Here is a 27945-nt window from a genome sequence, read left to right as displayed (position 1 = left end):
TAGACACTCCCTGGCCAAGTGAGGCTGCACTGCAGTTTGGAGTAGGCCACTGGGCAGACCAGCAGAGCCAAAGCTCCAGAAGACATCTGTCGTGATCGTTTCAGGCCTTTAGTGAAGCCCAGACATTTGTGTTGATCCGGTTGATGGAGAGCATGCTCTTTTAGACCAAGATGACACACGACACAAACAGTGTGTGTGTATGGGGGAGGAACAGATTTCCCCTGAAAGGAACTGAAGAACGAGAAATGAGAGTTTCATGGGAAATCAATGAGTCTTCCCGCTGGAATTTCATGTCATGGATTCTGCGGTTCCTTTGGAGGTCTCTCGTCAACCGTAGAAAGCTTGGCAAGTATTGAACTGCAGTTATGAATTGGAGGCCTCTTGTGTCCTCCTTTTTCCCAACAAATGTCACCACATTTCCATGGGGTTGTTGTGAGGTTTTTTTTCCCTGTACATGAGGATACCATTCAGACTTGGAAGTCAGTTTGTTGTTCTCCCCATGCACACAGATGCTTCCTTCAAGGACAAGTGGCTCTGTTTTCACTGCATCTGCAGGAACACAGTGTGCTGTGCTGCTGAGACAGATGCCCATCTGTGAGCAGATGCTGCTGCCAGGCAGCATTTCCATGTCAGGGGCCAGCAACTCCTGCGACTGACAGCTTCTACATCATGTGCACCTTGTACCTCTCAGCTTGTAGCCCTTAAGCCAGGTGGAGCTTTGAAATGCAAAGTGGAGAGGAGAATGAGAAGGGTGTTTGTGATGGGTTTGCAGACCTTTAAGCTCATCGAGTCCAACCCCTCACGCTGCCAGGCCCATCACTAAACTAAACCATCTCCCTCAGCACCTCATGTGGGCAGCTTTTGAGTATCTCCAGGGACGGGGACTCCACCACCTCCCTGGGCAGCCCTCTCCAGTGCTTCATAACCTCCTGCTTGGTAAAAAAGTTCTTCCTGATGTCCAATCTAAACCTCCCCTGGGGCAACTTGTGCCCATGTCCTCGTGGTGCCTTTGCAGAGCTGGGACAAGCCTCTCCCGCTGGGCTCATCGCCAGGGCTGCATCTGCAGGGGCTCTGAGGAGGGGCAAAGCTCCGTGCAGCTCGGCGCAGCCTTTTCTGGCGCCTGCGGGAGACGCCTGGGCTGGGAGGTGCCCAGAAGGGCCGTCCCTGGGGAAAGCAGGAGGGGAAAGCACGGCCCTGCCAGCGTTGCCAGTCCTTGCCAGCGGCCCTTGCTGGTGGGCTCGGGACCCTCCCAGTGGCCTCACTGGTGTTGGGGGAGGGTGTGGGGTGTCCAAAGGGGACCCAGAAGTGCCGCGGGAGGCAGCCGAAGGTTTGCGGCGGGTCTCCTCCCGCGACCGACCATCGGGCAGCCTCAGCGGAAAATGTGGGGAGGGGGCGGGCTGGTGTCATCCGCAACTGCTCCCCTGTGAAGCAAAGGGCTGGGGGAGGCGGGGCCGGGCTGCGGTCCGTGTCCCCTGAAAGCGCGGAGGAGGAGGAGCGTGGGCAGAGGCGACGGCCCGGCCCCTGTGCCCTCAGCCAAGATGGCGGCGGCGGCGTCACGTTCCCCGCGCGAGCGGAGCGCGGGCCCGGGGCGGCCGTTGCCGGGAGCGGGGAGGGGTCTGATGGTGCCCCGCGGACCCTGCCCCCGCTGCGAGGCCGCGGTGGCCCGGCTCGGGCGGCTTCGGCCTCTTGTCGCCTGCCCGGGGGTGGGGGCACGGGGAGGTGTCAGGAGCTTCTGAAAAGGGACCCGGGTGTGGTGAGAGCAGCCCCCGAAAAAGGACACAGGCGTCATGAGGCGCTAGAGATGGCTTCTTGGTGGAGTTTTGAGGGGAAATGTGCGGTTTTGGTGGCTGTGAGAAACGCTGACGTTGTTTTTGCAGAATTGGAAAAGAAATGAAGCCAAAGAATTGGGTTTTTCTTCTGTTACTCATTTCTGTACAGTATCAAGCAGTGACCAGGCCGTGTCCCTTTCTGTGTGGTGTCAGTGAACTGGCCCTGGGACTGTTACATTTCTGTGTAGTGACTGACATCTGTTTGTTTGAAGTGTTAATTAGAGTTTAAACCTTAACGACTGTGGGGGGAATTGACCATAGGATACAAAAAACAAACATCCTCTGGGGGGGGATTTTTAGGTGCCTGGAGAAGTTGTAAATCTTGGAGTAGCTAATCAATGGGGAAACAGGAGGGACCTTGAGGCTGGGATAGGGAATAAAAAGCCAAATATTGTATCTGTCGGGTGTGCCTACTAGCTAGGACACCCACTCTTGCAAGAAAGCTTAATAAAAGTGCTTCGCTGCAGAGTCTGACCTGAGCCTTTGGCCAGAAAGCTTGTTTTGTTTCTCACAGCGGCGGTTTGTTGGTGGAGTTTTTGGCAAAAGGTGGGGTTTTGTGGGAAAAAGTGGGATTTTGATTCAGGTTTGAGGGAAAAAAGCGGGGTTTTGATGGAGCTTTGGTGCAGAAGTGGGATTTTGACAGCATTTTGAAGGATAAAAGGGAGGCTTGGTGGAATTTGGGGGTGGGCAGCAGGGAGCTGGCCTAGGGACCCACCAACCACGAGTATGCTATGGACCATCGAAAGAGGTCTTGGAGTGCCACCAGAGCGGTTTAAGCCATATAAATGATGATTTGGACACTCAAGATAAGACGTGGACCCTAAATATGACCAGCTGGATCCTAGAAATGATGCTTTGGACCCTGAAAATGAGCCTCGGGACAGTAAAATGTCCAGGTCAAAAACTGAGGGGGAAGAGGGGTTGCAGGCCTGGGCCGGGGGCTGCTCGGCCCCATATGTGCCACACGGGGGCTGAACCTTTCTTGTCCCAACACAGGGATGCCCATGGGGTGAGGGGCGAACACTCGGCTGTACCAAGAGCTTCCTGGCGCCAGACGGCACTGACAGCAGCGCAGGAGGGCCCGGCCGCATCCCTGAGGTGGCCCAGCCTCTGCCCTTTGGTGCCCAGACAAGAAACAGCCAGGAAAGAATACAGATGCTTTGGTCCTCTCTTACTTGGCACTTTGGTGACTGCATCTGCACTCCTGTCGCCCCTCCTGGTGTCTGTCTTGGAGCAGGAGGCTCTCTTTGGAAAGCCTGTGTTTCTGCGCCCACCTCTGTGCTTCGGTGCTGCCCTGCAGTCTGGGTGTCTTCAGGCTGGAACATCAATCATCATCTCTGGGGCACCCAGCAAAGGAGGACGTGGAGCAGTTCAAGCAAGTCCAGAGGAGGCCAGGAAGGTGATCCGAGAGCTGGAGCACCACTCCTGGGAAGAGGGGCAGAGAGAGTTGGGGTTCTTCAGGAAAAGAGAAGTCTCTAGGGAGACCTTAGAGAAGCTGGGCTGAGATTCTGAGCAATGCCCAGTTCAGAGCTGTGTCCGCTCACGTTGGGTGCCTCGAGCTGCCACGGTTACGGGTGCACAAAGGGCACGAAGCACCTTCAGTGCGGTCGCGGCCAAACCCTGCACGGCCACGCTGAAGGCGCTGGGCCCCGTTCAGTGCCGCAGTGGTTTTGTCTGGGCCACGTTTTGGTAGGGAGGGGCTACAGGGGTGGCTTCTTTGAACAAAGAGCTGCCAGAAGCTTCTTCCCCTGTAGCTGCCAGGGCCAGGGCCAGTCAGTTGTAAGCTGGACCCACAGCTGACCCAGGCCTGGCCAATTAGTGACTGAGGTAACGCCTCTGTGGTGAAGGTGTTGGAGAAAGGGAACCACTGTGCAATGATACCAAAGAAAACTGCTGGCAGATGAAAGATTTTCCACAGAGCAGAGGGAAGATCTCTTTTTAATATTATCCTGGGCTGGGCTCTGCACAGGGCTCCAGCTCCCAGTCAGCCTTGGGTCCAGAGAGAAGACCGTCTGCTCCAGGCCCTGCTGAGCCGCTGTCGCAGGCTGAGTCTGGAGGAAGCTGCTCTTAGGCTGAGCTGGGTTTGAGATGCCAGGTTTGCGACCGAGGAGCTGCTGTCACTGGTCATGCGTTGAAGGGCTGCAGCAGAGGGGAGCAGAGCTGAGATCAGAGCCTGGCTTCACCCCAGAAATCCCTCCTGCCAGGGCCAGCCCTCCAGTTCTTCCCATGGCCTGCAGGGAGCAGGGGCCAAGGGGATGAGCCAGAAGGTGCTGCCCACGAGTACCCCACATGCCCCTGACATCTCTCTCTGCTCCGCCCACACTCTCTGCTCTCCCAGTGTGGGCCAGGGGTTGCAGCTCCCTGCCCAGAGCCTCTCTGCCAGTCCCCACTGACACCCCGTTGCCCTCACTCACCCTGATGGATGACCTGGAGCTGCTCCTCCTGATCCCTCAGGTGCTGTCCGGCCAGCCCTGGGAACACAGAGTCAGTCACAGCTGCCTCACAATGGCCCCACCAGCCCAGCCTCCAACTCCCCTACCCTTGGCAGGGCTGAGCCCAGGGTCTTCCCCAGGCACCGGGCACTCAGGGCTCCGCAGCCTCAGGGCCAGGGCTGGGGCCGAGCTGCAATGGGTCAGGGAGGGATGGGGCTGTGTCTCACCCAGGAACCTGATGGCCGCCTCTTGCATGGGCTGCTGCGTGCTGCAGAGGCACCACACAGCCTCCTGTGCATACAGCCCAGCTCTGCTGCTGAACTCTGAGAGCTGCAGAGGGAGAGGAGGCAAAGGGAAGGGTTGGTGCCGACTCTCCCCCTGGCCGCATGATCCCTGTGCCCGGGACAAGCTGCAGCAGCAGGCCGGGGTACAGCTTGCCCAGGCTGGGGCTGGGGCTTGGGGGCCATCCTTACCAGGTACTCGCCCACTACCCATGTCTGCCTCTTCTCCAGCAGCTGTCAGAGCCTCCTCTTCTTCAGGAAGGTGGCAGCTCCAAGCAGGGTTACCCGAGAGGCCTGCAGGGACACAGAGAAGGGAGATGGTACTGCTGCCCAGGGCACAGGACCTGCATCCCCTCACCTGGGCAAAGCTCAGGCCCCAGGTACCTTCCACAGGGACACAGGCAGGTCAGAGATTCTCACCTCTGCCACCTCCTGGCTCTCCTCATGCAGGAGGCAGAGCAGCAGGATCAGGCTCTGGTGCACCTGTGCCTTCAGCAGTTTCCTTCCCATTGGGTTGACCCCCTCCATCACACGCTGGAAGAGCTGAAGGGAGAGCAGCTGCACACGGCTGGTGTTCTGGTGGGAAGGAAGAGGGCAAGATCTCAGCGCTGGCTGCTGCCAGACCACATGGGCAGGGGTCTAAAAATGCACAGGGCACAAAGTTTCTTGGCAGCAGCCAGTGCCCAAGGTGGGAGGCACAAAGCCTGAGTGGCTGGAGCCTCTCAGCAAGCTCCAGAGTGACGGTGTTGATAATTGGGGTGGTGGTAGCCTTGAGCATCTCGCTGAGCAAAGAGAAGGTCATTTCAACCACCTCCTCATCTGCACCTTCCAGGAGCTCCGTGAGCCATCTCTGCAGGATCCACAATGTTTTGGCCCGCGTGCAACACGATGCTTGTGGTGAAGCCGTGAAAAGCTGCCCTGCCCAAACCACTGCAGAGGTTCAACCCCACGCTGCCGCCTCAGGATCCAGATGCCAAAGACCATCCCCAAAGGACTTGGGGAGGCCAGCAGGGAGGCAAGAGGGCTGGCAGCAGCTGCCAGAGCTCCGAAAACCCAGCCAAGCCCCAGCTACTGTGTCCCTCAGCATCCCTCACCCAGCCCCACACCCCCAGCACGGCTCCAGCCGGCTGCCCCCAGCTCTCCACCGAGGGCTTGTTGCAGAGGGCGATGAGGGTTCTGAGCACCAGGCACCGCATCAGGCTGCTCTCGCTCACCAGGTACCTTGGTGCCAGCTGCAGGAAGCAATTGTGCAATGCCCTCATGTCAGGGAAGGCCTGGAGCTGAAACACACCGAGCAGTGATGGGGGTGTCCAACTCCGACTGTGCTCCCCCCCATCTCAGCCCAGCCCAGGCTCACCTCAGCCAGGAACGCCATGGCAGGGAGCTCCCAGCACGGCTGCTCCCTGCTGAGCAGCTCCACCAGGCTCTGAGCAATGTCGTAGAGGAAGCTCTCCCCGATCCCATGCATCTCTCTGGCAGGAGAGAGTAAGGCACTGTTGACCCCAAACAGGGCAGGCAAACCTCTCCCAGGACTGTCTCACTGAGGGCTGGTCTTTCCCCAACAGCCCTCACCAGGAGGAAGGCAGTGCCCAAGACCAGCAGGCTCCTTTTGGTCATGAGAGGGGAAAAACACCCTTCCTGCCCCACAGCCTTCCCTTCTGAGGACACCCCTTTCCTGCCCATGGGGCAGTCGGCCCCCAGGTCTGTCTCTCACTCTCGATGCATCGTGCCCAGCCCCAGGACAGACCCCCTGTCCTGTGCCCTCAGCCCTGGCCCCACGGGACGGGATGCTGGTGCTTTGGGGGGGCGTCTGCTCCTGTGCACCCACCTCTGCCAGGCTTTTGCAGTCTGCTGGGCCAGCCCTCAGTGAAAAGCCCCTCTCAGCCACCACCAAAGGGACTGTGGAGGTGTCTTGTCTGTAGGGGAGAAATGGTGCGGGAAGCAGGGAGAAGGGGTCTCTCACCGGGCCAGCAGCCCCTTCATACAGAGGCGGGCCTCAGGGTTGAGGAGTCCTTCCCAGCCACCCTGTTCCTCGACTTGAAGCGCCACCCTATCATAGCGCAGGCAGCAGAACAGCTCTTTCAGGGTCTGCAATGCAAACCTGTGTGCAGAGCAAAGCCCAGGTCGTGCTGGGAGCCCTGGCCCCAGCTCCGGGCCATGGGCTGCATGACAGGACTGGCATAGGGCACCTGCTGGGAGCAGTGGGAAGGCAGTCTTCCTGCTGGTGTCCCTGCCAGAGGGTATCGAGGTCCTCAGGCAGCTCCTCTGTGCTGGAGAAGATTTGGAAGATCAGAGCCAGGAAGAGTTGGGGGAAATGATCACTCACGTTTATAAAGTACTCGGGCTTGCAGATGATCTCCAGCAGTGCCCTGGTTGCCTGCAGAAAAGAAAACACCCTGAGACAGTGCTCAGTGCCGATAGAGCCCCTTGCAGAGACTGAGCCCAGGGGCCAGGAACTCACAGCCAGGGCAAAGGCGTCCTTCCTGCCCCCATCAGAGGTGCACGTGCTGTGCAGGGGCCAGTCCTGCAGCACGAGGAGCAGCTCCCGCAGCACCTTCTCTGCTGTCTCGCCATTGGGGATGATCTCCCTCCAGATGGTTGCAGCATCTCTGTGGGCCCAGAGATCGGTGTTAGGGGGATTGCAGCCACAGCCCCATGGCCTGGGCAACCATGGGGTCTGGGGTCGGTCACCAGCCTGGCTTCTGCCCACTGCCCCTCGCCAGCAGCACCCAGCCGGCCTGTCCCGGCGGGCAGCCCACAGCCAAGCAATGCGGCCTCAAGGGGCAGAGAAGGAGCAGGGCAGTGGGCTCTGGGGCTGCACTGGCAAACAGAGGAGCTAGAAGCTCCTGCAAACCTCCATGTGCCTGGCAGCTCCATGGGACGGGCTCTACAGCCGGTGATCCCTGAGCTCTCAGGGCAGGTGGGCCCTGTTACCTGTTGCACGATGGAGCATGGTGCAAGAGGGTCACCACCATGTCATGGGGGTCCTGAAGATTCAGCTCCCAAAAGCTCTTGCCCAGCACATGCTTAGCAGACACTTTGCTGGGCCGCTCCGCTTCTGGCAGGTCCTGGTCTGGATCAGGCAGATTCAGGGGGCTGCTCCACTTCCACCAGGTTGCACTCTGGATGGGGCACAGAGCAAGCTCAGGCAGAGCTGAGGGGCTCTGGGGACGCTGACTCACATCTCTCTGGCCGCAGTCTGGGGCTGGGGGTGCCCAGGGCATGGAGCCAGGCCGTGGGGAACAGCCCCGTCCCTTCTTTCCCTGGGGATGTCCAGGGGGGAAGGGACAGGGCCCAGGTGGCTGCAGCCACCAGCGCTGGGGCCCAGCTCAGCAACTCACGGAGGGTGCTCCGTCACCCTCACACTGAAAGAGTTTTTTCTTCTGTTTAAGTGGAACTTTTTGTGTTGCAGCTTCATCCCATCACCCCTTGTCCTGTTATTATCTACTATGGAAAGAAGGGATGTCCCAACCTCCTGACACCCAGCCTTTAGATATTTATAAATAAGATCCCCCCTCAGTCTCCTCCAGACTAAACAGCCCCAGTTCCCGCAGCCTTTCCTCGTATGAAAGATGCTCCAGTCCCCTGATCATCTTGCTGGCCCTGCACTGGCCTCTCTCCAGCACTTCCCTGTCCCTCTTGAGCTGAGGAGCCCAGAACTGAACACAGGACTCCAGATGAGGCCTCACCAGGGCAGAGTAGAGGGGGAGAACCTCCCTTGACCTGCTGCCCACACTCTTCTTGATGCATCCCAGGATGCCATTGGCCTTCTTGGCCACAAGGGCACATTGCTGGCTCATGTTTAGCTTATTATCAGTCAGGACTCCCAGGTCTGTCTCCTGGAGCTGCTCTCCAGCAGGTCACCCCCAGCCTGTGCTGCTGCAGGGGCTTGTTCCTCCCCAGCTGCAGGACTCTGCCCTTGCCCTTGGTGACCCTCAGCAGGTTCCTCTGTGCCCAACTCTGCAGCTGGTTGAGATCTGGCTGCCTGGCAGCACAGCCTCTGGGCAATCAGCCAGTGCTCCCAGTTTGGTGCCAGCAGGGCACTTGCTGAGGGTCCCTCTGTGTCCTCACCCAGGTGCTTGATGAAGATGTTGAGCAAGACTGGCCCCAGACCCCATCCCTGTGCAACTCCACTGGCCACAGGCCTCCAGCTCCATCCTGTGCCATTGATCACCCTCCTCTGGGCTCTGTCATTCAGCAGCTCTGCATCCACCTCACCTCCACTCATTCCAGCCACACTGCCTGACCTTTCTGATTAGGGTGTTGTGGGAGACAGTGTCCAAAGCCTTGCTGGAGTCAAGGCAGATGACATCTGCTGCTCTCCCCTCATCCACCCAGCCGGTTATGCACTCATAGAAGGCATCAGGTTGGTCAAACAGGATTTCCCCTTGGTGAAGCCATGTTGCCGCCCCCTGAGAACCATCTTATCCTTCATATATTCAGTGATAACATTCAGGATGAGTTGTTCCATCACTTTTCCAGGGATGGAGGTGAGGCTGACCGGCCTGGAGTTTCCTGGGTCATTCTGCCTGCCCTTTTTGAAGACTGGAGTGACATTGGCCTTTCTCCAGTCCTCAGGCACTTCACCTGTCCTCCGTGAGTGTTCAAAAATTACAGAGAGAGGCTCAGCAATCACATCAGCCAGCTCCCTCAGCACTCTAGGATGCATCCCATCAGGACCCATTGACTTATGAGCCTTTAGCTTGGCCAACTGTGGGGCCTGAGCTATAATGAATGTTATGGAGTCAGTCAGAAACGGAGAAAGTCTGCAGCTTGTCTTTGAATTGCCTTCTGCAGCAAAAAAGGCCAGAAAGGAATGCCTATGTGATAGCTGCTTGAGCAAGGGGAAAACCAAAACTGCAGATTGTAACAGAAACAAGGTCAAAGCAAGAAGATAGGACAGAGCATTAAACTGAGCGTTGTTAGAAGACTGAACAGAGCATTCAATTTAGCATTGTGTGATTGCTTGTACTTGACTAATAAATTGTAACATATGCAACTAACAATAATAGAAACTTAACTAAATGTAAGGTAAGCATAGCCATAGTGTGAGAGAAAACTAACTGAAGGCCAAACAGACGGGGTGATATTTTAGACACAATAAGGCTGATGTTTTAAGCACAACAAGGCTGGTGTTTTTACACAATGAGGTTGGTGTTTAAGTTGTTACAAAAACGAAACTTTGAGGCCTTATGAATAGCACGTGATGCTTAGTATTAACTTTCTACCATGAACTGTAGCATGTACACAGCATTTGGAAAAGGTATATAAGTGACGATTATGTGACAATAAATTGGAGCTGATGCACATCAGATTGGTGTCTGGTCACTCCCGTTTCACGCAACAAAGAAGAAGAAGCCCTGCACAAAGAAAAAGAAACCCTGCAAGACGTCAAGTCTCTATCCTTCCTTGCTACCTCTCTCTTCCCTGCCCCCCATGGCATGGAGGATGGGAGTTGGGGTCAGTTTGTTACAGATGGACTTTGCTGCTGCTGCTGCTCAGGGAGAGGCCTCCTCACACTTCCCACTGCTGCACTGTGGGGTCCCTCCCACGGGAGACAGTCCCTCACCAACTGCTCCAGCGTGGCTCCTTCCCACGGGCTGCAGCTCCTCACCAACTGCTGCAGCCTGGGGCCTGCCACGGGGCAGCTCCTCACACCCTGCCCCAGCGTGGGTCATGCACGGGGAGAACAGTCCTTCAGGGACAGACTCACAGGGTCCCAAGTCCTGACAGCAAACCAGCTCTGGCCTGGGCTCCTCTCTGCCCACAGACACCCAGGTGCTGCCAGGAGCTGGCTCCAGGATGAGCTTCCCACGCAGTCCCAGCCTCCTTCAGGCACCCACCCGCTGCGGCGTGGGCTCCTCCACGGGCTGCCAGTGGGTCTGTGCTCCCTGGGGCCTCCCTGGGCTGCAGGGGCACAGCTGCCTCACCATGGGCTGCACCACAGGGCACAAGGGTCTAAGCTCCCTCCTCCCCCTCCTTCTGCACTGACCTTGGTGCCTGCGGGGATGTTCTCACACTCTCACTCCCTGGTGCTGCTGCAGTTCAGCAACTGCCCGGCAACTTCTTCTCCAACACATTAATCACAGAGGTGTTACCTCAGTCACTACCTGGCCAGGCCTGGGGCAGCCGTGGGTCCAGCTTAGCCCTGGCATCAGGCCTGGCGGCTGCAGGGGAAGCTTCTGGCAGCTCTTTGTTCGAAGAAGCCGCCCCTGTAGCCTCCCCACCGCTACCAAAACCTGTCCCGGGCAAAAGCAGAGCAGGGGGATCCCCGCGGGAGGGCCGCGGCCGCCGGTGCGTGCGGAGAGACGGGCCCGGGGCCGCCGCCACACCGCCTCCGCCCGTCGCCCGGCAACGATGGCGCCGCCCCTCTCCCCGCGCCGGGCGGAGCGGAAGTGACGTGTCGGACGCAGTGAAAGGTCGGCGGAGCGCGCGCCGTTTCCTTTTTCCGGTGTGTCGGCCATCGCGGATAGGTGAGTGTGGGCCGGGGTCCCGCGCGGCATCCGCCGCCATCCGCGGCGCCGGCGGGGTGGGGAGCGCGGGTGAGGCCGCCGCGGGCCCGGCCCTGAGCGCCGCTGTCTGTCTCCGCAGAGATGGGGAAGTTCATGAAGCCGGGGAAGGTGGTGCTGGTGCTGGCCGGCCGCTACTCGGGCCGTAAGGCCGTCATCGTGAAGGTGAGCGCGGGGCTGCGGGGGGCCGGCGGCGGAGCGGGGCGGGGGGTGACGGGGGATCGCTCAGGGCTGGGAGGGCGGCGGCAGATGGCGCGTCGCGGTGCCGTCGCCATCTCCGGCCGCGGTCGGTGCGTTTCAGAACATCGACGATGGCACCTCGGACCGGCCGTACAGCCACGCCTTGGTGGCGGGCATCGACCGCTACCCGCGGAAGGTGACCGCGGCCATGGGCAAGAAGAAGATCGCCAAGAGGTCCAAGATCAAGTCCTTCGTCAAAGTGTACAACTACAACCACTTGATGCCCACTCGGTGAGTGTGATGTCGCTCGGGATGCTGCCGGTGGGGCTGGTGTTACTGGAGTTTATCGTAGAATGGTGGGGGTTGGAAGGGACCTCCAGAGCTCATCCAGTCCAACACCCCTAAGCAGCTCCCACCTAGACCAGGTCACACAGGAACGGGTCCAGGTGAGTCTTAAAGACCTCCCAAGGAAGGAGCTTCCACACCCTCCTTGGGCAGCCAAGGCCAGAGCTCCCTCGCCTCGCACTGAAATAGTTTAAATGGAACTGTTTGCGTTTCAGCTTCATCCCATCACCCCTTGTCCTGTCACCAGATACAACAGACAAAAACTGCTGCCCCAACCTCCTGATACCCACCAGTTAGATATTTGTAACTATGAATGAGCTCCCCCCTCAGTCTCCTCCAGACTGACCAGTGCCAGGGCCCACAGCCTTTCCTCAGCAGGAACATGCTCCAGTGCCCTGAGCATCTTGCTGACCCTGTGCTGGCCTCTCTGCAGCACTTCCCTGTCCCTCTGCAGCTGGGGAGCCCACAACTGGACACAGGACTCCAGATGAGGCCTCAGCGGTTAAAAAGCTGGTGTTCCTTTTAGCAGCACTGGGTGCATGTGGAGTCTCTGCTATCACACACACTGACAAATGAAAGGACACTCTTTATTTACCTTCCAGAGGAATTAAGCAGTTGGCTCACTTTATGCACTGTGGCCTTACTAAAACTGTTTTGAAATTGTTTATCTGCTTGATCCCACAATTTGTACTCAAATCATAACTGTTTTGCTGTCCGTTCATCTGCTTCTCAGGCTGATGTCAAAGGCCTCCTGCTCACAGGTATCTGCACAACAAATGAGCAGCACTGGCACTTTTAAACACTTTCAACGTCTTGCTTGCAATTTTCTCATCATTTATCACTCAAGAGTCCAAATCATGCTTGTGTGAGGTAGCAAGGATAGAGACTTGGCATCTCTAAACAAGGAGGGATAGAACTCTTAAGGAATCTGAGGAAACGTCAACCAATGAGAAGTGTCTGAAGTCTGGTATCACTTGCAGGGCTGGTGGAGCCTCATCTGCTTCCAGCTCTTGTGTGCCTGCTCTGGTGAACACTGGGAGCCCTGGAGGTTCTGAATTACCTGACTGAACAGATGCTGTGAAAATAGGGACTTGGGAGAGTATGAGGGGGAAATATTAATGCATTTCTGGAACATGGCAGCTGGCTCTTCAGCCACACTCTCCTCCTTATCATGAAGTGACAGCAGATGGGCCTTTGAGACAATCCTGAGGGTCTGGGGTGCTGGTGGAGCTGCGGTGGTCTGGTGACGTTTCTTCCTGTCCCTTTGGGGCTCCTGCTGGCGTAGGCAGCCAAACACACCATGTTGGGTAGAGCCACTTGTCTACTGTGAACTGGTTCCTTTATGTATGAATTAAATGTCTCTCGATGCTTTGGTGGCTTATTTAAAGGGGAACTTTGTTAACACTTACAAGTACCTAAAGGGTGGATGTGACAGGGATCGGCTGACACGTTTTTCTGTAGGACAGGGAGTAACAGGCACAGGCTGGAACACAAGAAGTTACATTTAAACATTAAAAACTTTCAGTGCTGAGGTGAGGGAGCCCTGGCCCAGGCTGCCCAGGGAGGGTGTGGAGGCTCCTTCTCAGGAGGTTTCCAAGCCCACCTGAACGTGTTCCTCTGCCCCCTTACTGAGGCGAACCTGCTTTAGCAGGCAGATGGGCTGGGTGAGCTCTGCAGGATCCCTCCAACCCCCACCATTCTGTCACTTCCGGAACAGAGAATGCCTTTTGAGCTGTATTCCCTTACCCTGGTGCCCCACACCAGCTGCTGTTTCTTTCCAACCACGCTGCTCTCTGCCCAGGTATTCCGTCGATATCCCTCTGGACAAAACAGTGGTCAACAAGGACGTGTTCAGGGACCCTGCTCTGAAACGCAAAGCGAGACGTGAAGCCAAGGTGAAATTTGAGGAAAGGTGAGTTGGGAGCTCGTCTCTGCCATGGTGTCAGCACCCTTCCTAGGGCAAGGAATCAACACCATGGTGCTATGGCCTGGATGAGTCCCAGGTTGGATGGTTCTGCCCCGACTTCCTGGCATATGTTTTTGGTTGAGTGTTTTCCTTCTCCCTTCTGGTTGGTGTTTATTCAGCTGTTTGCTCATGGAGCTGGAGATGTGAGGCGGAGAACAGTTCACCAACAGCCGTAGTCCCAGGCTAATGTTTGTGACCATCTCCTGGCAACTCGGTGCCAGCTGATCTGCTGCCTGTTGCTGGGCTTAGCAGGACAGAGCAGTGCTGCTGCTTTGAGTGTGTTTGGGTTAACAGTCTGTCTTTCAGTGTTCTGCTCAGAAACTCTCTCAGCGGGTCTCATGAGCCACCCAGGGCCTTGACTGTAGTAAAGCTCTCTGCCCAGGAGGGTGAGCTGCTGTCTCATGGCTGTGCTCCACCTGAGGGGAAACTTAAGAGTTGGGCACAGAGGAACCTGCTGAGGGTCACCAAGGGCAAGGGCAGAGTCCTGCATCTGGGGAGGAACAAGCCCCTGCAGCAGCCCAGGCTGGGGGTGAGCTGCTGGAGAGCAGCTCCAGGAGACAGAGCTGGCACTGCTGGGGGAGAATCAACTGCCCATGAGCAGCAACGTGGCCTGGTGGGCAAGAAGCCAATGGCAGCCTGGGGGCATCCAGCAGAGTGTGGGCAGCAGGGCCAGGGAGCTTCTGCTCCCCTTTTCTCTGCTCTGCCACATGTGCTGAGGCCTCATCTGGAGTCCTGGGGCCAGTTGTGGGCTCCCCAGCTGCAGAGGGCCAGGGAAGTGCTGCAGAGAGGCCAGCACAGGGCCAGCAAGATGCTCAGGGCACTGGAGCATGTTCCTGCTGAGGAAACGCTGTGGGCCCTGGGGCTGGTCAGTCTGGTGGAGACTGAGGGGGGACCCTATAAATCCCTAAAGGCTGGGTGTTGAGAGAATGGGGCCAGTCTTTTTTCTGTAGCAACCAGTGACAAGACAAGGGGTAAGGGGCACATGCTGGAACAGTTCAACTGGAACGAGGAGAAACTCCTTTGGTGCTGAGGTGATGGAACCCAGGCTCAGGCTGCCCGGGGAGTGTGTGGAGGCTCATTGGGAGGTTTCTAAACCCCCCTGGACATGTTCCTGTGCCCCCTGAGCCAGGGGAACCTGCTTTAGCAGGGATTGGGTTGGAAGAGCTCTGCAGGGCCGTTTCACCCATTACTATTCTGGGCATCAGTGAAACCTTGTAGCGTGTGTCCTTCATGAGGTGGCATAATGAGGGAAAACTGGAAGCTGAGACTTGCTTAGCCTGGGGGTTTAGAAGCTTAAAGTGTGTCCAGTTGCAGCCTAGGCTGAAGCGAGGGAGTGAATTGCCTCTGAGAGAGCCGAGTGCTGTGTCCTGCTATGGAGGGAGCATGGGGGCAGCGTGGGGCTGCTACTACAGAGTGTTCTCTGACCCTTGTCTTCCTCTTCTTTCAGGTACAAGACAGGAAAGAATAAGTGGTTCTTCCAGAAGCTGCGATTCTGAAAGGTGTCACAAAGTCGCATCAATAAATGTTTATTAAAAACCATTTTTGTTTCCTCGTGTTTTTAAACAAAGCCTTGCAAGGCCCCTCTCTGTGTGCGGGGAGGGGGGGCGGTCCTGCTCCGGCTGTGGGTGCGGGCTGGGGAGGGCTGCGGGGCTGTCTCGGGCTCCGGCCGCGGGGCGGGGGCTGCTCCTTCCCCTTCCTGCTGCCGGAAGGGTGGTTTGTCTCATTCCTGCCCCGGCTGGAAGTCTCCTTCCCAGACCCTGTAACCTTGTGGCGGAGCGGCTGGGGGCGTTGCGGAGGCGGGACGGGGCGGAGACGGGCGGCGGGAGCGAAAGCGAAAGCGCCGGTCGGCAGTCGGCGGGTCCCGGAGGCCTCGGCGGGGGCAGCGGCGGCCCCGGGGCACGGTCCGAGCGGGCAGGGGGCTTCTGCCGCGGGGCCGGGGCTCCGGCGCGGCTGAGTGAAGATGGATTCGTTTGAGGTGAGGGGCTGAGCCGCGGGGGCTCCGCGCTAGCTCGGGGCTCGGTGGAGCTCCGCTGACAGCCTCTCCTGCTTTTAGGACTCCTTCATCTACCTGCCCCAGGCCGGGGACCCGGAGGGTGGCTCCGAGGAGATGACCCCCGAGCGCATCCAGCAGGAGGTCGAGCACTGCAAGGTGTGTCTGTGAGAGTGGCGGTGGGTCAGAGCCCGTGGCTGGGAGCCAGGAGGGGAGAGGAGGCAGCACCCCCGGGTTAGGGGAGCCAGGTCTGCAGTGTCTGCAGTATCTCAACAGCGTGATGGTTTCACTTGCAGGAAGTTTGTCGTGCTCTGGAGCAAGACAGTGTGGACTTACACAAGGCCAAGGGAGCTGTGGAGCAAAGGACACAAGAGCTGAGGAAAGAGCAAGAACTCCTTTGTAAAAAGTTTGAGCTACAGATGTCTTTAAAAAGAGACGAGGAGGCAAACTGCCAGGTTGGTGGTCAGAGGAATCGTCTTGGGCTTGGAAAAGTGGCCAGAGGGTGGTGGGGCTGCATCACCCGGCTCACTGCTCTGAGATCACTTTGCTCTGGACCTGATGGAGGTTTCACTACACTGGTTTCATCAGGCCTGTGCCGAGAAGTGAGCTGGTGCTGCAGCAGTGGAGGAAGTGACAGGACAAGGGGTAACGGACATAAGCTGGAACACAGGAAGTTCCACTTAAATACAAGGGAAAACTGGTTTGGTGCTGAGGTGAGGGAGCCCTGGCCCAGGCTGCCCAGGGGGGGTGTGGAGGCTCCTTCTCAGGAGGTTTCCAAACCCACCTGAACACGTTCCTGTGCTCCCTGATTGAGGGGAACCTGCTTTAGCAGGGGGTTGGGCTGGGTGAGCTCAGCAGGGCCCTTCCGACCCCCACCATTCTGAGATTCTGGAACTCTGGGATGCTCTGGAAGGCTGTAATCAAATGTGAGGAGCCAGGACAGGGCTACAGGCAGACAAGGCAGAAAAACAGTGCTGCTGTGCTTAAAACAGGGCGTGCTGCAGCCCCTTGCGTCCTGGTGCTTCCTCTACTGCCCTCTCTTTCTTTGCTTCCAGATGAACATCTTTTTAGCAAGGGAGGAGAACAACAAACTAAGGCAGGAGAAGGAGATGCTGGAAAAGAAACTGGAAGTAGTGAAGAAGAGGATTCCCTGGGAGGATCCACTGATGGTAATAGAGAGTGTGTGGGCACTCAGGTCTGCTGGCAAGGAGTGTGAGCCTGGCTGGGCACTCACTGTGTCTTGGCTGGCAGAGCTCCTGCTAGCTGGTGGCTCCTCTGCCAGGGCCAGAAGCTCCAGTTGTGGCTTTGGGACTCGAGGCAGAGCCAGAGTCTAGGAGAGAACCTGCTGAGGCTCTCCAGCTGTTTATTTGCAGCCATGAGCTTGTTTCTAGTCTGTGGATTGGCGGGGGCAGGCCGGGTATGCGGTCCAGTCTCCTCCAGTGCTGTTTGTGTACTTGAACCTAGATGATATCTGCCTTGCCAGAGAAGAAAATGGTGTTTAAGAGCCTTGTGTCAAACAAGGAGGACATGAACAAGCTGATACTCACCCCACTGATCCGCTACCCTCTGCCTGGGGGCTCGGCTCTCATCACCTTTGAGAAGGCAGAGGGTAAGAGCCAGAAAAGCACTTCCTCAACAGAGTGTCCTGATTTTGGAACCTGCCCTGTGTGACCTCTCTGGGCAAGGGCTCGGAGCTGTGTCCTCTCTGCTGGCATTGTATGGGATTCTGCCACCTCCCTAAATCATTAGCTGCCCCATGTGCTGAGAGCAGGCAGTCAAAATCCCCTGTGCTGGGATTCTCCCTGCTTGCAGTGGCCCAGAGGATCATAGAGATGAAGGAGCACGTGGTGGAGCTGAGCTGTGGGGATGAGCTGGAGGAGCTGGACCGGTGCAGAGTGCGAATGCAGGCAGCGCCCGTGGACATACTGCTGCCCTCTGCCGTGGAGGTGGGTCCCGAGGGCCTGCTGCTCTCCCAGAGCTGTGTCCAGCTCTGCCACTACCCAGACTTGCCTCTGCCAGGTCACTGGTGCCAGCCCAGCTCGGGGCATTAGTGCTGCAGCTCTGTGTGGCTCCCCTGAGCTCTGGGGACAGCACTTCCCTGGCACTGACCACCAGCTTGTGCCACCTGCAGATTGGGCTGAGTCAGAGCAACAGGAGCATCCTTGTATCTGACCTGCCCAACCTGGGCATCCCTGAGGAGTCACTGCTGGACAAGCTGGAGCTCTTCTTCAGCAAGACAAAGAATGGAGGTGGTGAGGTGGACAGGACAGAGTTCCTGGATGACTCTGGGCAGGTGATGCTGACCTTCGCACAGGAGGAAGGTGCGTGGGGTGTGCTGAGCTTGGGGAGGGGGCACACGTTATCTCCTGAGAGATGATGGGGCCGTGAGAAACAGGGAAGGCAGAGTGAGCCCAGGCTGTCCTGCTGGTGCGGGTGAGCTGGGGCTGGTCACTGCCAGCCTTGGTGCCTGTGCAAGGATGTAACCTCCCCTGAGGCTCTGCGGGGGCCTGGGTGGCTCAGGGCTTTCCTCTCTATCTGCAGTGGCAGAGCTGCTGATTTCCAGAGGACACATCCAGATGCAGATTGGCAAAACAAGCTACAACCTCAAAATATCTCCCTGCATAAGTGGAAACATCACTGACCTGCAGGTAAGGGCACGAACCCTGCACAGCAGGGTTGGGGGCTCCTGACGACCCTCTCCCCCTGCCGCCAGGCTGCCTGAGTGCAGGAGCCTCACTCCATCGCGCTCAGCAAGGAGGGGAATCGTCTCCTCTGCTGCCCACGGCGCGGGGCCGCTGCAGCTCAGCGCTGTCTCTTGCCCAGCTCCAGCCCTCCCGCTGCCCCAGGACCGTCCTGCTCTCCGGCATCCCCGACGTGCTGCCTGAGGAGGCCATGAGGGACACGCTGGAGATCCACTTCCAGAGGCCCAGCCGTGGCGGGGGGGAGGTGGACGCCCTCGCCTACGTGCCGGCGGGACGGGACGGGGTGGCTGTTTTCGCGGAGGACGCGGGTTAACCCCGGGCTGCCCGACGCGGGGGGATGCTCCGCGGGACCGTGAACATTAAACTCGGCATCTGCAGCCAGCGCCGTGTGTGTCGTGCTGGGGCCGGGAACGGGCTCCGTGAGCAGCGCGGCCGGGCCGGGGGGCGGCGCCGGCACAGGCGGGGCGGCCCCGCTTTCGCTTTCGCTTCCCGGAGGCGGTTGCAGGGCCGGAGCGGGACGCAGGTAGCGGGGCGGGGGGAGGGAGGGGGTCGGGGCTCGGGGGGAGGGCGGGCGGGACCCTGGGCCAGGCTGGGGGATCGGCCGGGGGACGGTGGGGACGGGACGGGACTGGACGGGGCGGGGGAGAGGGGGAGGCCCAGCCCCGCCGGTCGGAGCAGCAGCAGGGGGGGCCCAGCCCCGGTGGTCAGAGGGGGCAGCAGGGGGGTCCCAGCCCCGCCGGTGGGGAGGAGCAACAGCCAGGGGGGTCCAAACCCCATCAGTCAGGGACAGCAGCAGCAGGGGGGTCCCAGCCCCACCGGTTGGGGGGGGCAGCAGCAGCAGGATCCCAGCCTCGGTGATCTGGGGGGGATCAGAAAGGGGGGTCCCAGCCCCACCGGTCAGGGGGAGCAGCAGCAGGGAGGTCCCAACTCCGCTGGTCAGGGGGAGCAGCAGCAGCAGGGGAGTCCCAGCCCCCCTGGTCGGGGGGAGCAGCAGCAGGGGGGTCCGAGCCCCACCGGTGGGGAAGAGCAACAGCCAGGGGGGTCCCAACTCTACCGGTCGGGGGGGCAGCAGCAGGGGGGTCCCAGCCCCGCCGGTCAGGGGGGGCAGCAGCAGCAGGGGGGTCCCAGCCTCGGTGGTCGGGGGGGAGCAGCAAGGGGGGTCCCAGCCCCATCGATCGGGGGGGGCAGCAAGGGGGTCCGAGCCCCGCTGGTCACGGGGGACAGCAGCAGCAGGATCCCAGCCTCGCTGGTTGGGGGGATCAGCAAGGGGGGTCCCAGCCCCACCGATCAGGGGGATCAGCAAGGGGAGTCCGAGCCCCACTGGTCAGGGGGGTCAGCAGGGGGGTCCGAGCCCTGCCGGTCGGGGGGAGCAGCAGCAGCAGGGGGGTCCCAGCCTCGGTGGTCGGGGGGGAGCAGCAAGGGGGGTCCCAGCCCCATCGGTCGGGGGGGAGCAGCAAGGGGGGTCCCAGCCCCATCGGTCGGGGGGGGGGAGGAGGGGGGTCCGAGCCCCGCCGGTCGGGGGGATCAGCAGCAGCAGAGGGGTCCCAGCCCCACCGGTTGGGGGAAACAGCAGCAGTGGGGTCCCAGCCTCGCTGGTCGGGGGGATCAGCAAGGGGGGTCCCAGCCTCACCAGTCAGGGGGAGCAGCAGCAGGGAGGTCCCAACTCTGCCGGTCGGGGGGGCAGCAGGGGGGTCCCAGCCCCGCCGGTTGGAGGAGGCTGATGCCAGGGCTCCCGGGCGGCACGGCCCGATCCAGCTCCGCTCCCCGCCACCTCCTCCGCGCAGGCAATGTCGGGCCACACAGTGCGGGTGCGGGGCTTCCCCGCCGAGCTGCCTCCTGACAGGGTGGCCGACAAGCTGACCATCCACTTCCTGCGCTCCCGCAACGGCGGCGGGGAGATCGCCGATGTCCAGGTGCTGCCCGGTGCCCAGGCCTGTGCCCTCATCACCTTCGAGGCGTTGGAAGGTAACGGCAATGGAGAACCCCCCAAAAAAACGGCTGCGCTTGCAGCTGAACCCAGCCCGTGGGCTCTGCCTGCTCCTGAGCACCCAGTCACCTCCGCCCTTTGTGCTCAGGAGCTGCTGCCCTTCTGCCCCATGTCCCTGTGTGCTTGGGGCAGGGATGGAGCTGCTGCCCTCCTGCCCCATGTCCCTGCGTGCTTGGGGCAGGGATGGAGCTGCTGCCCTTCTGCCCATCTCCCTGCGTGCTTGTGGCAGGGATGGAGCTGCTGCCCTCCTGCCCCATGTCCCTGGGTGCTTGGGGCAGGGATGGAGCTGCTGCCCTCCTGCCCCATGTCCCTGTGTGCTTGAGGCAGGGGTGGAGCTGCTGCCCTCCTGCCCCATGTCCCTGTGTGCTTGGGGCAGGGGTGGAGCTGCTGCCCTCTTGCCCCATGTCCCTGTGTGCTTGGGGCAGGGATGGGGCTGCTGCCCTCCTGCCCCATGTCCCTGTGTGCTTGGGGCAGGGATGGAGCTGCTGCCCTCCTGCCCCATGTCCCTGTGTGCTTGGGGCAGGGATGGGGCTGCTGCCCTCCTGCCCCATGTCCCTGTGTGCTTGGGGCAGGGATGAGGCTGCTGCCCTCTTTTCCCATGTCCTCGTGTATTTGGGGCAGAGGTGGAGCTGCTGCCCTCCTGAAGAAGTTACTGCCCTCCTGCCCCATGTCCCTGTGTGCTTGGGGCAGGGATGGAGCTGCTGCCCTCCTGCCCCATGTCCCTGCGTGCTTGGGGCAGGGATGGAGCTGCTGCCCTTCTGCCCATGTCCCTGCGTGCTTGTGGCAGGGATGGAGCTGCTGCCCTCCTGCCCCATGTCCCTGGGTGCTTGGGGCAGGGATGGAGCTGCTGCCCTCCTGCCCCATGTCCCTGTGTGCTTGAGGCAGGGGTGGAGCTGCTGCCCTCCTGCCCCATGTCCCTGTGTGCTTGGGGCAGGGGTGGAGCTGCTGCCCTCTTGCCCCATGTCCCTGTGTGCTTGGGGCAGGGATGGGGCTGCTGCCCTCCTGCCCCATGTCCCTGTGTGCTTGGGGCAGGGATGGAGCTGCTGCCCTCCTGCCCCATGTCCCTGTGTGCTTGGGGCAGGGATGGAGCTGCTGCCCTCCTGCCCCATGTCCCTGTGTGCTTGGGACAGAGATGAGGCTGCTGCCCTCCTGCCCCATGTCCCTGTGTGCTTGGGGCAGGGATGAGGCTGCTGCCCTCTTTTCCCATGTCCTCGTGTATTTGGGGCAGAGGTGGAGCTGCTGCCCTCCTGAAGAAGTTACTGCCCTCCTGCCCCATGTCCCTGTGTGCTTGGGGCAGGGATGGAGCTGCTGCCCTCCTGCCCCATGTCCCTGTGTGCTTGGGGCAGGGATGGGGCTGCTGCCCTCCTGCCCCATGTCCCTGTGTGCTTGGGGCAGGGATGGAGCTGCTGCCCTCCTGCCCCATGTCCCTGTGTGCTTGGGACAGAGATGAGGCTGCTGCCCTCCTGCCCCATGTCCCTGTGTGCTTGGGGCAGGGATGAGGCTGCTGCCCTCTTTTCCCATGTCCTCGTGTATTTGGGGCAGAGGTGGAGCTGCTGCCCTCCTGAAGAAGTTACTGCCCTCCTGCCCCATGTCCCTGTGTGCTTGGGGCAGGGATGGAGCTGCTGCCCTCCTGCCCCATGTCCCTGTGTGCTTGGGGCAGGGATGAGGCTGCTGCCCTCCTGCCCCATGTCCCTGTGTGCTTGGGGCAGGGATGGAGCTGCTGCCCTCCTGCCCCATGTCCCTGTGTGCTTGGGGCAGGGATGAGGCTGCTGCCCTCTTTTCCCATGTCCTCGTGTATTTGGGGCAGAGGTGGAGCTGCTGCCCTCCTGAAGAAGTTACTGCCCTCCTGCCCCATGTCCCTGTGTGCTTGGGGCAGGAATGGAGCTGCTGCCCTCCTGCCCATGTCCCCACATGCTTGTGGCGGGGATGAGGCTGCTGCCCTTCTGCCCCTTGTCCCTGTGTGCTTGGGTCAGGGACAGAGCTGCTGCTCCAAAGGCTGACATGAGTGTCTGATGACTCTTCCCACTCAGTGGCCCAGAGGATCCTGAAGGCAAAGAATCACGTGTTGTCAATTGGAGGGAAGAAATACCCACTGGAAGTGACGGAGCACGTCGCAGAGCTGAGCCCTAACGAGGTAGTAAGGAGCAGACAGCTCCTGCCCACACAGCCATGACAGCCCCAGCTGGCTCTCTGGCCTGGCAGACACACTCAGGAAGGGAGGCCTCACTTTAATCTTAATTAGACTTAAAGCAAATCCATTTTAATTCATATTCAAATAAGGAATTATGGGGTGTTTCTCTGTGCCAACAGCACAGGGACAGCCAGGCAGCCTGTGTGCTCGTTTGTCTGGTGTTTGTGTCTGTCAAAGCAAAGAAGAATAGTCAGGCTGAGAGAAGAGACACCTTCCCCAGCCCATCTGGTGACACATGAGGGATCATGTCAATGCCTCTGCCATGTCATCAGCTGGGCACCATGTCATTAGCTGGACACATTATGTGTTGTTCCTCTCTCCTTCCCAGGAGAGCTTAAGGGACAGGCATGTTGGTGCCTAGGAGGCGCTGGAGAGTTCTTGCATCTTCCTCCAGATACAAGAGTGTGGCAGTAGTCCGGTCTCCTGTTTTTATGGCTAAGAACTGAAAGCAAAGGCAGTTAGCTTGGTACTGCAGACACTCTGCAAGCTCATGGTGCCAGACATCTTGAAGGTCTGCAGCTGAAGCTCTGGGAGAGCAAGAGGGCAGCTGCACTTCAGATGCAGAAGGGGTAGTGGATTTCTTGGCTTTGGGCTGTTTGCAGAGCTCCCAATGAGTAGAAGAGAGGCCACATCTCTATCATTTGCCCCTCACATCCCTTGCAGAAAGCTTTTTGACTCTGCATACAAGTTCTAAATGATGCTGGGGCTGGCTTGAGCTTTCAGTCCTGCCACATTTGAGGGCAGGATGCTGAGGGACAGAGCTGTCAGATCACGTCATCTCTCCTGCCATAACCATGCAGGGGTTGTGACAAGTGTCAGGGGCATTTGCTTCCTCCTTGCCTGAGAGGAGGGGATATTTTTGATCCTTGTGCTCACTCCCTTGCTGTCTCCTTGCAGATCTTTATACATGCTTACGTGATAGTTGACTATAGCAAGCTTCCTACTGGCAAAACCTTCCTGAGGGACTTGCACAAAGGCTACAGCAACGTGCAGTTCAATTTCGACTCCAGGAGCACACACTGCATGGTCAAGGGACCATTTACTGAGCTGCAGGCCTTCAGCAGGGACCTGCTGGGAAGCCTGAACCTCAAGAGCCAAGCTGCTGGAGAGATCCCCCCGCCAGCCTCCAGCCATGTGGCCAAAGAGATGGATGATCACCGGCAAGTGCTTGACTCTGCTGGGTCAGAGGGAGAGAGGGCAAAGCTGCCCAGTTGGGACCAGGTGTGTGAGAAGGCAGATAAAGTCCCATCACCTCGAGGCCCAGTGGATGGCGAAGCTGTGGAACACCTGGAGGACTTTTCCCTCGTGATGGACTCGGACATTTACTTGTACATGCAGAGGTTCTGTGCTGCCGAGTACCAAAGTGTCCTGCGCCAGCACCACGTGGACGTGGTGGATGTCAGCAGTGATGGCATCGCCACTCTGTACCTCCAGCCATCTGCAGATGTGTCTGGGGACGTGAGTGCCATGCAACAGGCCTACCTGGCCCTGCAGCAGCTTTACCAGCACCTGGAGGTGAGCTTACGCAAGGAGAAGATCGCCAAGAGAGAACTACAGATGGACAGCCAAGCCCTCAGGGCTCTGATACGTGAGCTGCATGATCTGTGTCCCCAGGTGCTCTGCCACGAGGATGAGAAGCAGCTTTATCTTATTGGGAACCTCATTGATGTGTCCCAGGCCAAGCAGTACCTTCAAGGTTTCAATGCCAAGAGAGGTGCTGACCGTGCAGCTGGTGCACTCAGCAGCACCCTGCCCCCACATCCAGCATCCACAGAGGCTGCTCTGCACAAGCCCAAAGCATCTGCGGACACCTCAGCCTCAAGGCTCAGCCCAGGCAGGTCAGAGCTGAAAGGTGAGCTCAAGCTAGCTGCCAACTTCAGTACTCTGAAAGCTGACAGGTCTCAGGCCAGCCAGGGCCCCCGGCTGAAGCGGGACTCTCAACCAGCGGGGCAAGCTCAGACTTGTGGGAAACCCTTCTCAGACACAGATGCTTTAGGTCCAAGTGACCCAACGGCACTGACCCCGCAGTACCAGCCTCGTGTCCCTACAACAGATGTGGGTTTGGGGTCAGCAAATGAGTCTCAGCAGAAGGACCCCAAGGAATGGGACCACGTGAAAGGTGGTGCCAAGCTTGCAAAGCACAAGGCCCTGTCTGCCTTGGGGGGCAAAGAGAGCAGCACTTGGCAGCATCCTGAGGACTCGAAAGGCTCAGGTCCCACCAGGCACCACACATTTAGTCCCTCTGACATGACAAGGACCTCTTCTGCTTTAGACTCCCAGCCCTCTGAATCCAGGCCTCTGCTGAGGCGTTCCAACAGCTTCTCCCTGCCGAGACCAAAGGAAAGCCCCAAGCCCCGAGGAGGAAGCAGGGTGAGTGAAGAAATGAGCCTGGACTCTCTGCAGTGGTCTTACCTGAAGGATGTTTGCCACACCGCTCTGGATGAGCTGTGCAGGGACAGAGGGGTGCAGATCTCAGAGCGTCGCTCCGGGGACTGCACGGTGCTGACGCTGCAGGCAGCAGACAGGAACAAGCTTTTCCAGGCTAAATGGAAAGTGGAAGCTCTGGTGCAGAAATGCCCTGACCTTGTGTATCAGAGTCTGAGCTATTCAGAGCTGGCTGTAGATGGGCCGGATGACAGTGCCGTGAGTGAACTGTGCAGCCTCTTGAAAGGATACACCCCCCAGGCTGGACTCAGCAAAGACAAGTACAAGCTCTGTATTGCCTGCCCCAAGGAGATGCTGCCAGGGGTGACTGAGGCCTTCCATGTGTTTTCTTCCAGGAGGCTTCGTGCCTTGAAGTCTTCATCCTTGTCTCCAGGAGCAGAGAGTACAAAGCACTCGAATGTCATCCATCCGAGCAGGAGCCAGGACACGGTGCTGGGTGCAGGCTTTCCCAGCAGCCTGGAGTCCCTGCAGATGGGCTTGCAGCACCTGAACATTGATGATAAGGAAGACCAGGCAGATATACCTAAGGCTGAGGAAAAGAGTCCTGCCAGCCCTTGGAGCTTCCAGCAGGCACTGAGGCAGGAGGAGGCTGATGGCCATGTGGATTCTAGGGCTGTGCAAGGAGGAAGCAGCCTCCTGAGCCCTAGTGTGATGGAGAAGCCAAGTCCTGCTGGTCTGAGGGAGCCCCAGGAACAACCAAAGACAAAACTGTCTGTGGGGGAGCCAGACATTGCTCGGCTAAAGCAGGTTTTGCCAGACAGATTCCAGTTTGCAAGAGACAAGAGCAGAGGAGGCCACACCGAAGCGATGGGGCAGCCACGCTCACCAGGCCCTGCTGCAGATGATGCCCCTCACTCCCTGTCCACTTGGCTCTACAAGGCTGGGGCTACTGAGCCACCTGAGCCTGCAGCCAAGCAGTCACCTGCAGCTGAGCTCAGGCCCCTGCTCCCAACGGGCAGGAGCAATGTGCAGGAGGAACCTGACCTGTCCCCACGGCAGCTGAGGGGCCCTGGCCTTGGAGAAGGAAGAAGCAAGACCCCTCTGGGCCAGTGTGATGCTTGCCAGGGCTCCGGTGTGACTTGCCAGGCACCCTGTGGTCACTCCTTGTGCAGAACATGCTTTGCAGGGGACAGTACACAGCCAGCCTGCTGCAGCTCCTCCTCAGTTGCCCGGAGCCGTAAGATCCTGGGGAAATTCAAGCTCTCCTCCCTGTCTCAGCCTCTGCCTGGCTACTATCGAGACCCAACGCTCCAGGTTGCCTACTACATCCCTGATGGTGTGCAAGGGGTAGGTACCCACCCTGGGGGCTTTCCCATCCCACTACAAGCCATGCAGTGGGTTCTGTCAGTGTGTCTGGGGAGCGCAGCTCCAGCCTTGTCGAGCTGTGGAAGGCAAAAAGCTTATGGTCTGTAGGTTTAGTTCAAAGTGAACCCATGAGGGCCACAGTTGTCTGTGTATTTTCAAGCTAGGCAGACTCTCAGAAGCCAGCTCTGAGGCACAGCACTCAGGTGGTTGTTTAAAATGCTTTCCTTCTCTTCTAAGGTCGGTGACCCCCACCCAGGACAGCCTTACAAAGGGGGGAAATTCTGTGCCTTCCTGCCTGACAACAGAGATGGGCAGAAGACAGCAATGCTGCTGAAGAAAGCCTTTGAGCGTGGGCTGACATTCCAGATCAAGTCCTACAATGGAGAGGAAAGAGTGACATGGGGCCTTATCCCACACAAAACCTCCTGGAATGGAGGCAAAGCCAGGTATGTCCCAGCTCATCCCAAGCTTCCAGGTGTGTGTGTGTGTGTGGGAGGGGGTGTTTTAGCAATCAGGGGAGGACAACCACAGGCTCCACCTCAACAAATCCTGGCCTGGATGGCTCTTCCAGGCTCCCACAGTGGCAGAGCTGGTGCCTCCCTTTGCTTCAGTGCTCACAAGACAGCTGTGATGGGATGTGGCAGACCAGCCCTGGCACCCTCCAGCTGGAGCTACAGCTCTTGCTCATCCCACGCCTGGGGACAGGAATTCTGGGCCCTGTTCACTTAGTGCTCTCCTGGCTCTTCTCATGACAGTGCACCAGCTGCCAGGGAGCTGGACTTCCACCCTCATCCCCTGTGCAAGGGCTGGCTCCAAAATAAACTGCTTTTAGCACCATCAGGAGGATTTACCCCACGTCCCTCTGTGTCCCACAGGAATGGATATCCAGATGCCAGCTATCTCCGGGAGGTTTGCACAGTGCTGAAGAACCTGGACATTGAGTGAGGCTCCGTGCCTGAATGGCCACAGCCCAGCCTTTTGCTTCACCTTCCTTTCCAGCTGACAAAACTGCAGCTTATCCCAGACAGCTCAGGAAAAAAAGCAGCCCGACAAGCTGCTGTGTCCCCAGAGGTAGGCAGAAATCTCCGTGTTAGTGGCAGCAGCACCTCCATCCCCTCTGTCCCACAAGCCTCAGCATGGACTAGAGCTTCCCAGCCCCTCCAACACCTCCTGGCCCTGTGTCATGTGTCAGCAGCCAGTGCCACAGCTTGTTGCACCCTCAGCTCCAGGCTGAGCCTCGCCGTGCCTTTCAGCAGCATAACCCAAAGCTGTGCAGGAACCTGCACGTAGTCCAGCCCCAGCTTCTGGGAGTCTCTTTTCTCTCTGGCCGCTACAGGCAGGTGTCAGCTCAGGCCAGAGCCTGTGCCAGAGCTGAGCTGTCATTAATTTCAGTGGTTCACTCAGCCGTGTCAGGCCTTGGGCAGACAGCCCCGAGCTCCAGCCACTCCCCAGCACCTGCTCTGGAGCCCACAGGCAGCCCAGGGGAGAGCATTAACAGCTTTTGGGGCCCAGAGCAGCTGCCTCCTATGAGAATATAGAGGCATGGGCAAGCTTATGGTGCAGAAACACAAATAAATAAGACTTAGTTGCACGTTTTTCAGTAGTGGTTGCTCGTGCTTTGTCTTAGCATCACCCTGGGCCCTCGCTTCAGTCCCAGCTGGCTCCAGAAGCACCCAGGCGCCAAGTGCAGAGCTTTGCAAACAGATATCACCATGGCTGCCCTCCACAACAGGGCCTTAGAAGATCAGTGCAACATTCAGGCGACAATTAACAGTTGTCCTGG

The 27945-nt window shown here is 58.9% G+C and overlaps 4 protein-coding genes across 8 annotated transcripts; 3 read left to right on the top strand and 1 right to left on the bottom strand.

Moving 5' to 3' along the window:
* Positions 1-3747: 3747 nt before the first annotated feature.
* On the bottom strand, positions 3748-10898 carry LOC133628955 (uncharacterized). Of its 5 annotated transcripts, XM_062019404.1 has the most exons (12): positions 10535-10898; positions 10256-10449; positions 7477-7664; positions 7004-7151; positions 6732-6919; positions 6506-6592; positions 5900-6014; positions 4963-5118; positions 4735-4836; positions 4489-4591; positions 4244-4300; positions 3748-3968 (listed from the first exon to the last, which is right to left on the bottom strand). In XM_062019404.1, exons 3-9 carry the CDS (start codon positions 7515-7517, stop codon positions 4780-4782), a joined length of 792 nt encoding a protein of 263 aa, XP_061875388.1. In that variant the 5' UTR covers positions 7518-7664; positions 10256-10449; positions 10535-10898; the 3' UTR covers positions 3748-3968; positions 4244-4300; positions 4489-4591; positions 4735-4779. The 5 variants fall into 5 exon arrangements, with proteins under 5 accessions (XP_061875388.1, XP_061875389.1, XP_061875384.1 ...); XM_062019405.1 differs by lacking the exon at positions 10256-10449; XM_062019400.1 differs by lacking the exon at positions 10535-10898 and having other exon boundaries at positions 10386-10523.
* A 37-nt stretch (positions 10899-10935) lies between these two features.
* On the top strand, positions 10936-15081 carry RPL27 (ribosomal protein L27). The gene is made up of 5 exons (XM_062017961.1): positions 10936-11015; positions 11134-11216; positions 11353-11522; positions 13378-13488; positions 14990-15081. The coding sequence occupies exons 2-5, from the start codon at positions 11136-11138 to the stop codon at positions 15036-15038; spliced, it is 411 nt and encodes a 136-aa protein (XP_061873945.1). The 5' UTR covers positions 10936-11015; positions 11134-11135; the 3' UTR covers positions 15039-15081.
* Positions 15082-15368: 287 nt separating this feature from the next.
* IFI35 (interferon induced protein 35) lies at positions 15369-18615 on the top strand. Its single transcript, XM_062017177.1, has 9 exons — positions 15369-15517; positions 15596-15691; positions 15829-15987; positions 16588-16701; positions 16997-17141; positions 17345-17478; positions 17664-17853; positions 18074-18180; positions 18356-18615. The coding sequence occupies exons 1-9, from the start codon at positions 15503-15505 to the stop codon at positions 18545-18547; spliced, it is 1152 nt and encodes a 383-aa protein (XP_061873161.1). The 5' UTR covers positions 15369-15502; the 3' UTR covers positions 18548-18615.
* Positions 18572-27762, top strand: LOC133628700 (uncharacterized). The gene is made up of 6 exons (XM_062017175.1): positions 18572-18757; positions 20019-20199; positions 22252-22355; positions 23310-26144; positions 26400-26608; positions 27038-27762. Exons 1-6 carry the CDS (start codon positions 18572-18574, stop codon positions 27105-27107), a joined length of 3585 nt encoding a protein of 1194 aa, XP_061873159.1. The 3' UTR covers positions 27108-27762.
* The last annotated feature ends 183 nt before the right edge of the window (positions 27763-27945 follow it).

Source organism: Colius striatus, chromosome Z, assembly GCF_028858725.1.
Source record: "Colius striatus isolate bColStr4 chromosome Z, bColStr4.1.hap1, whole genome shotgun sequence".
NCBI classification, from domain to species: domain Eukaryota; kingdom Metazoa; phylum Chordata; class Aves; order Coliiformes; family Coliidae; genus Colius; species Colius striatus.
Note: the sequence above shows the minus strand (reverse complement) of the source record. Positions and strands in the feature narration are given on the sequence as shown.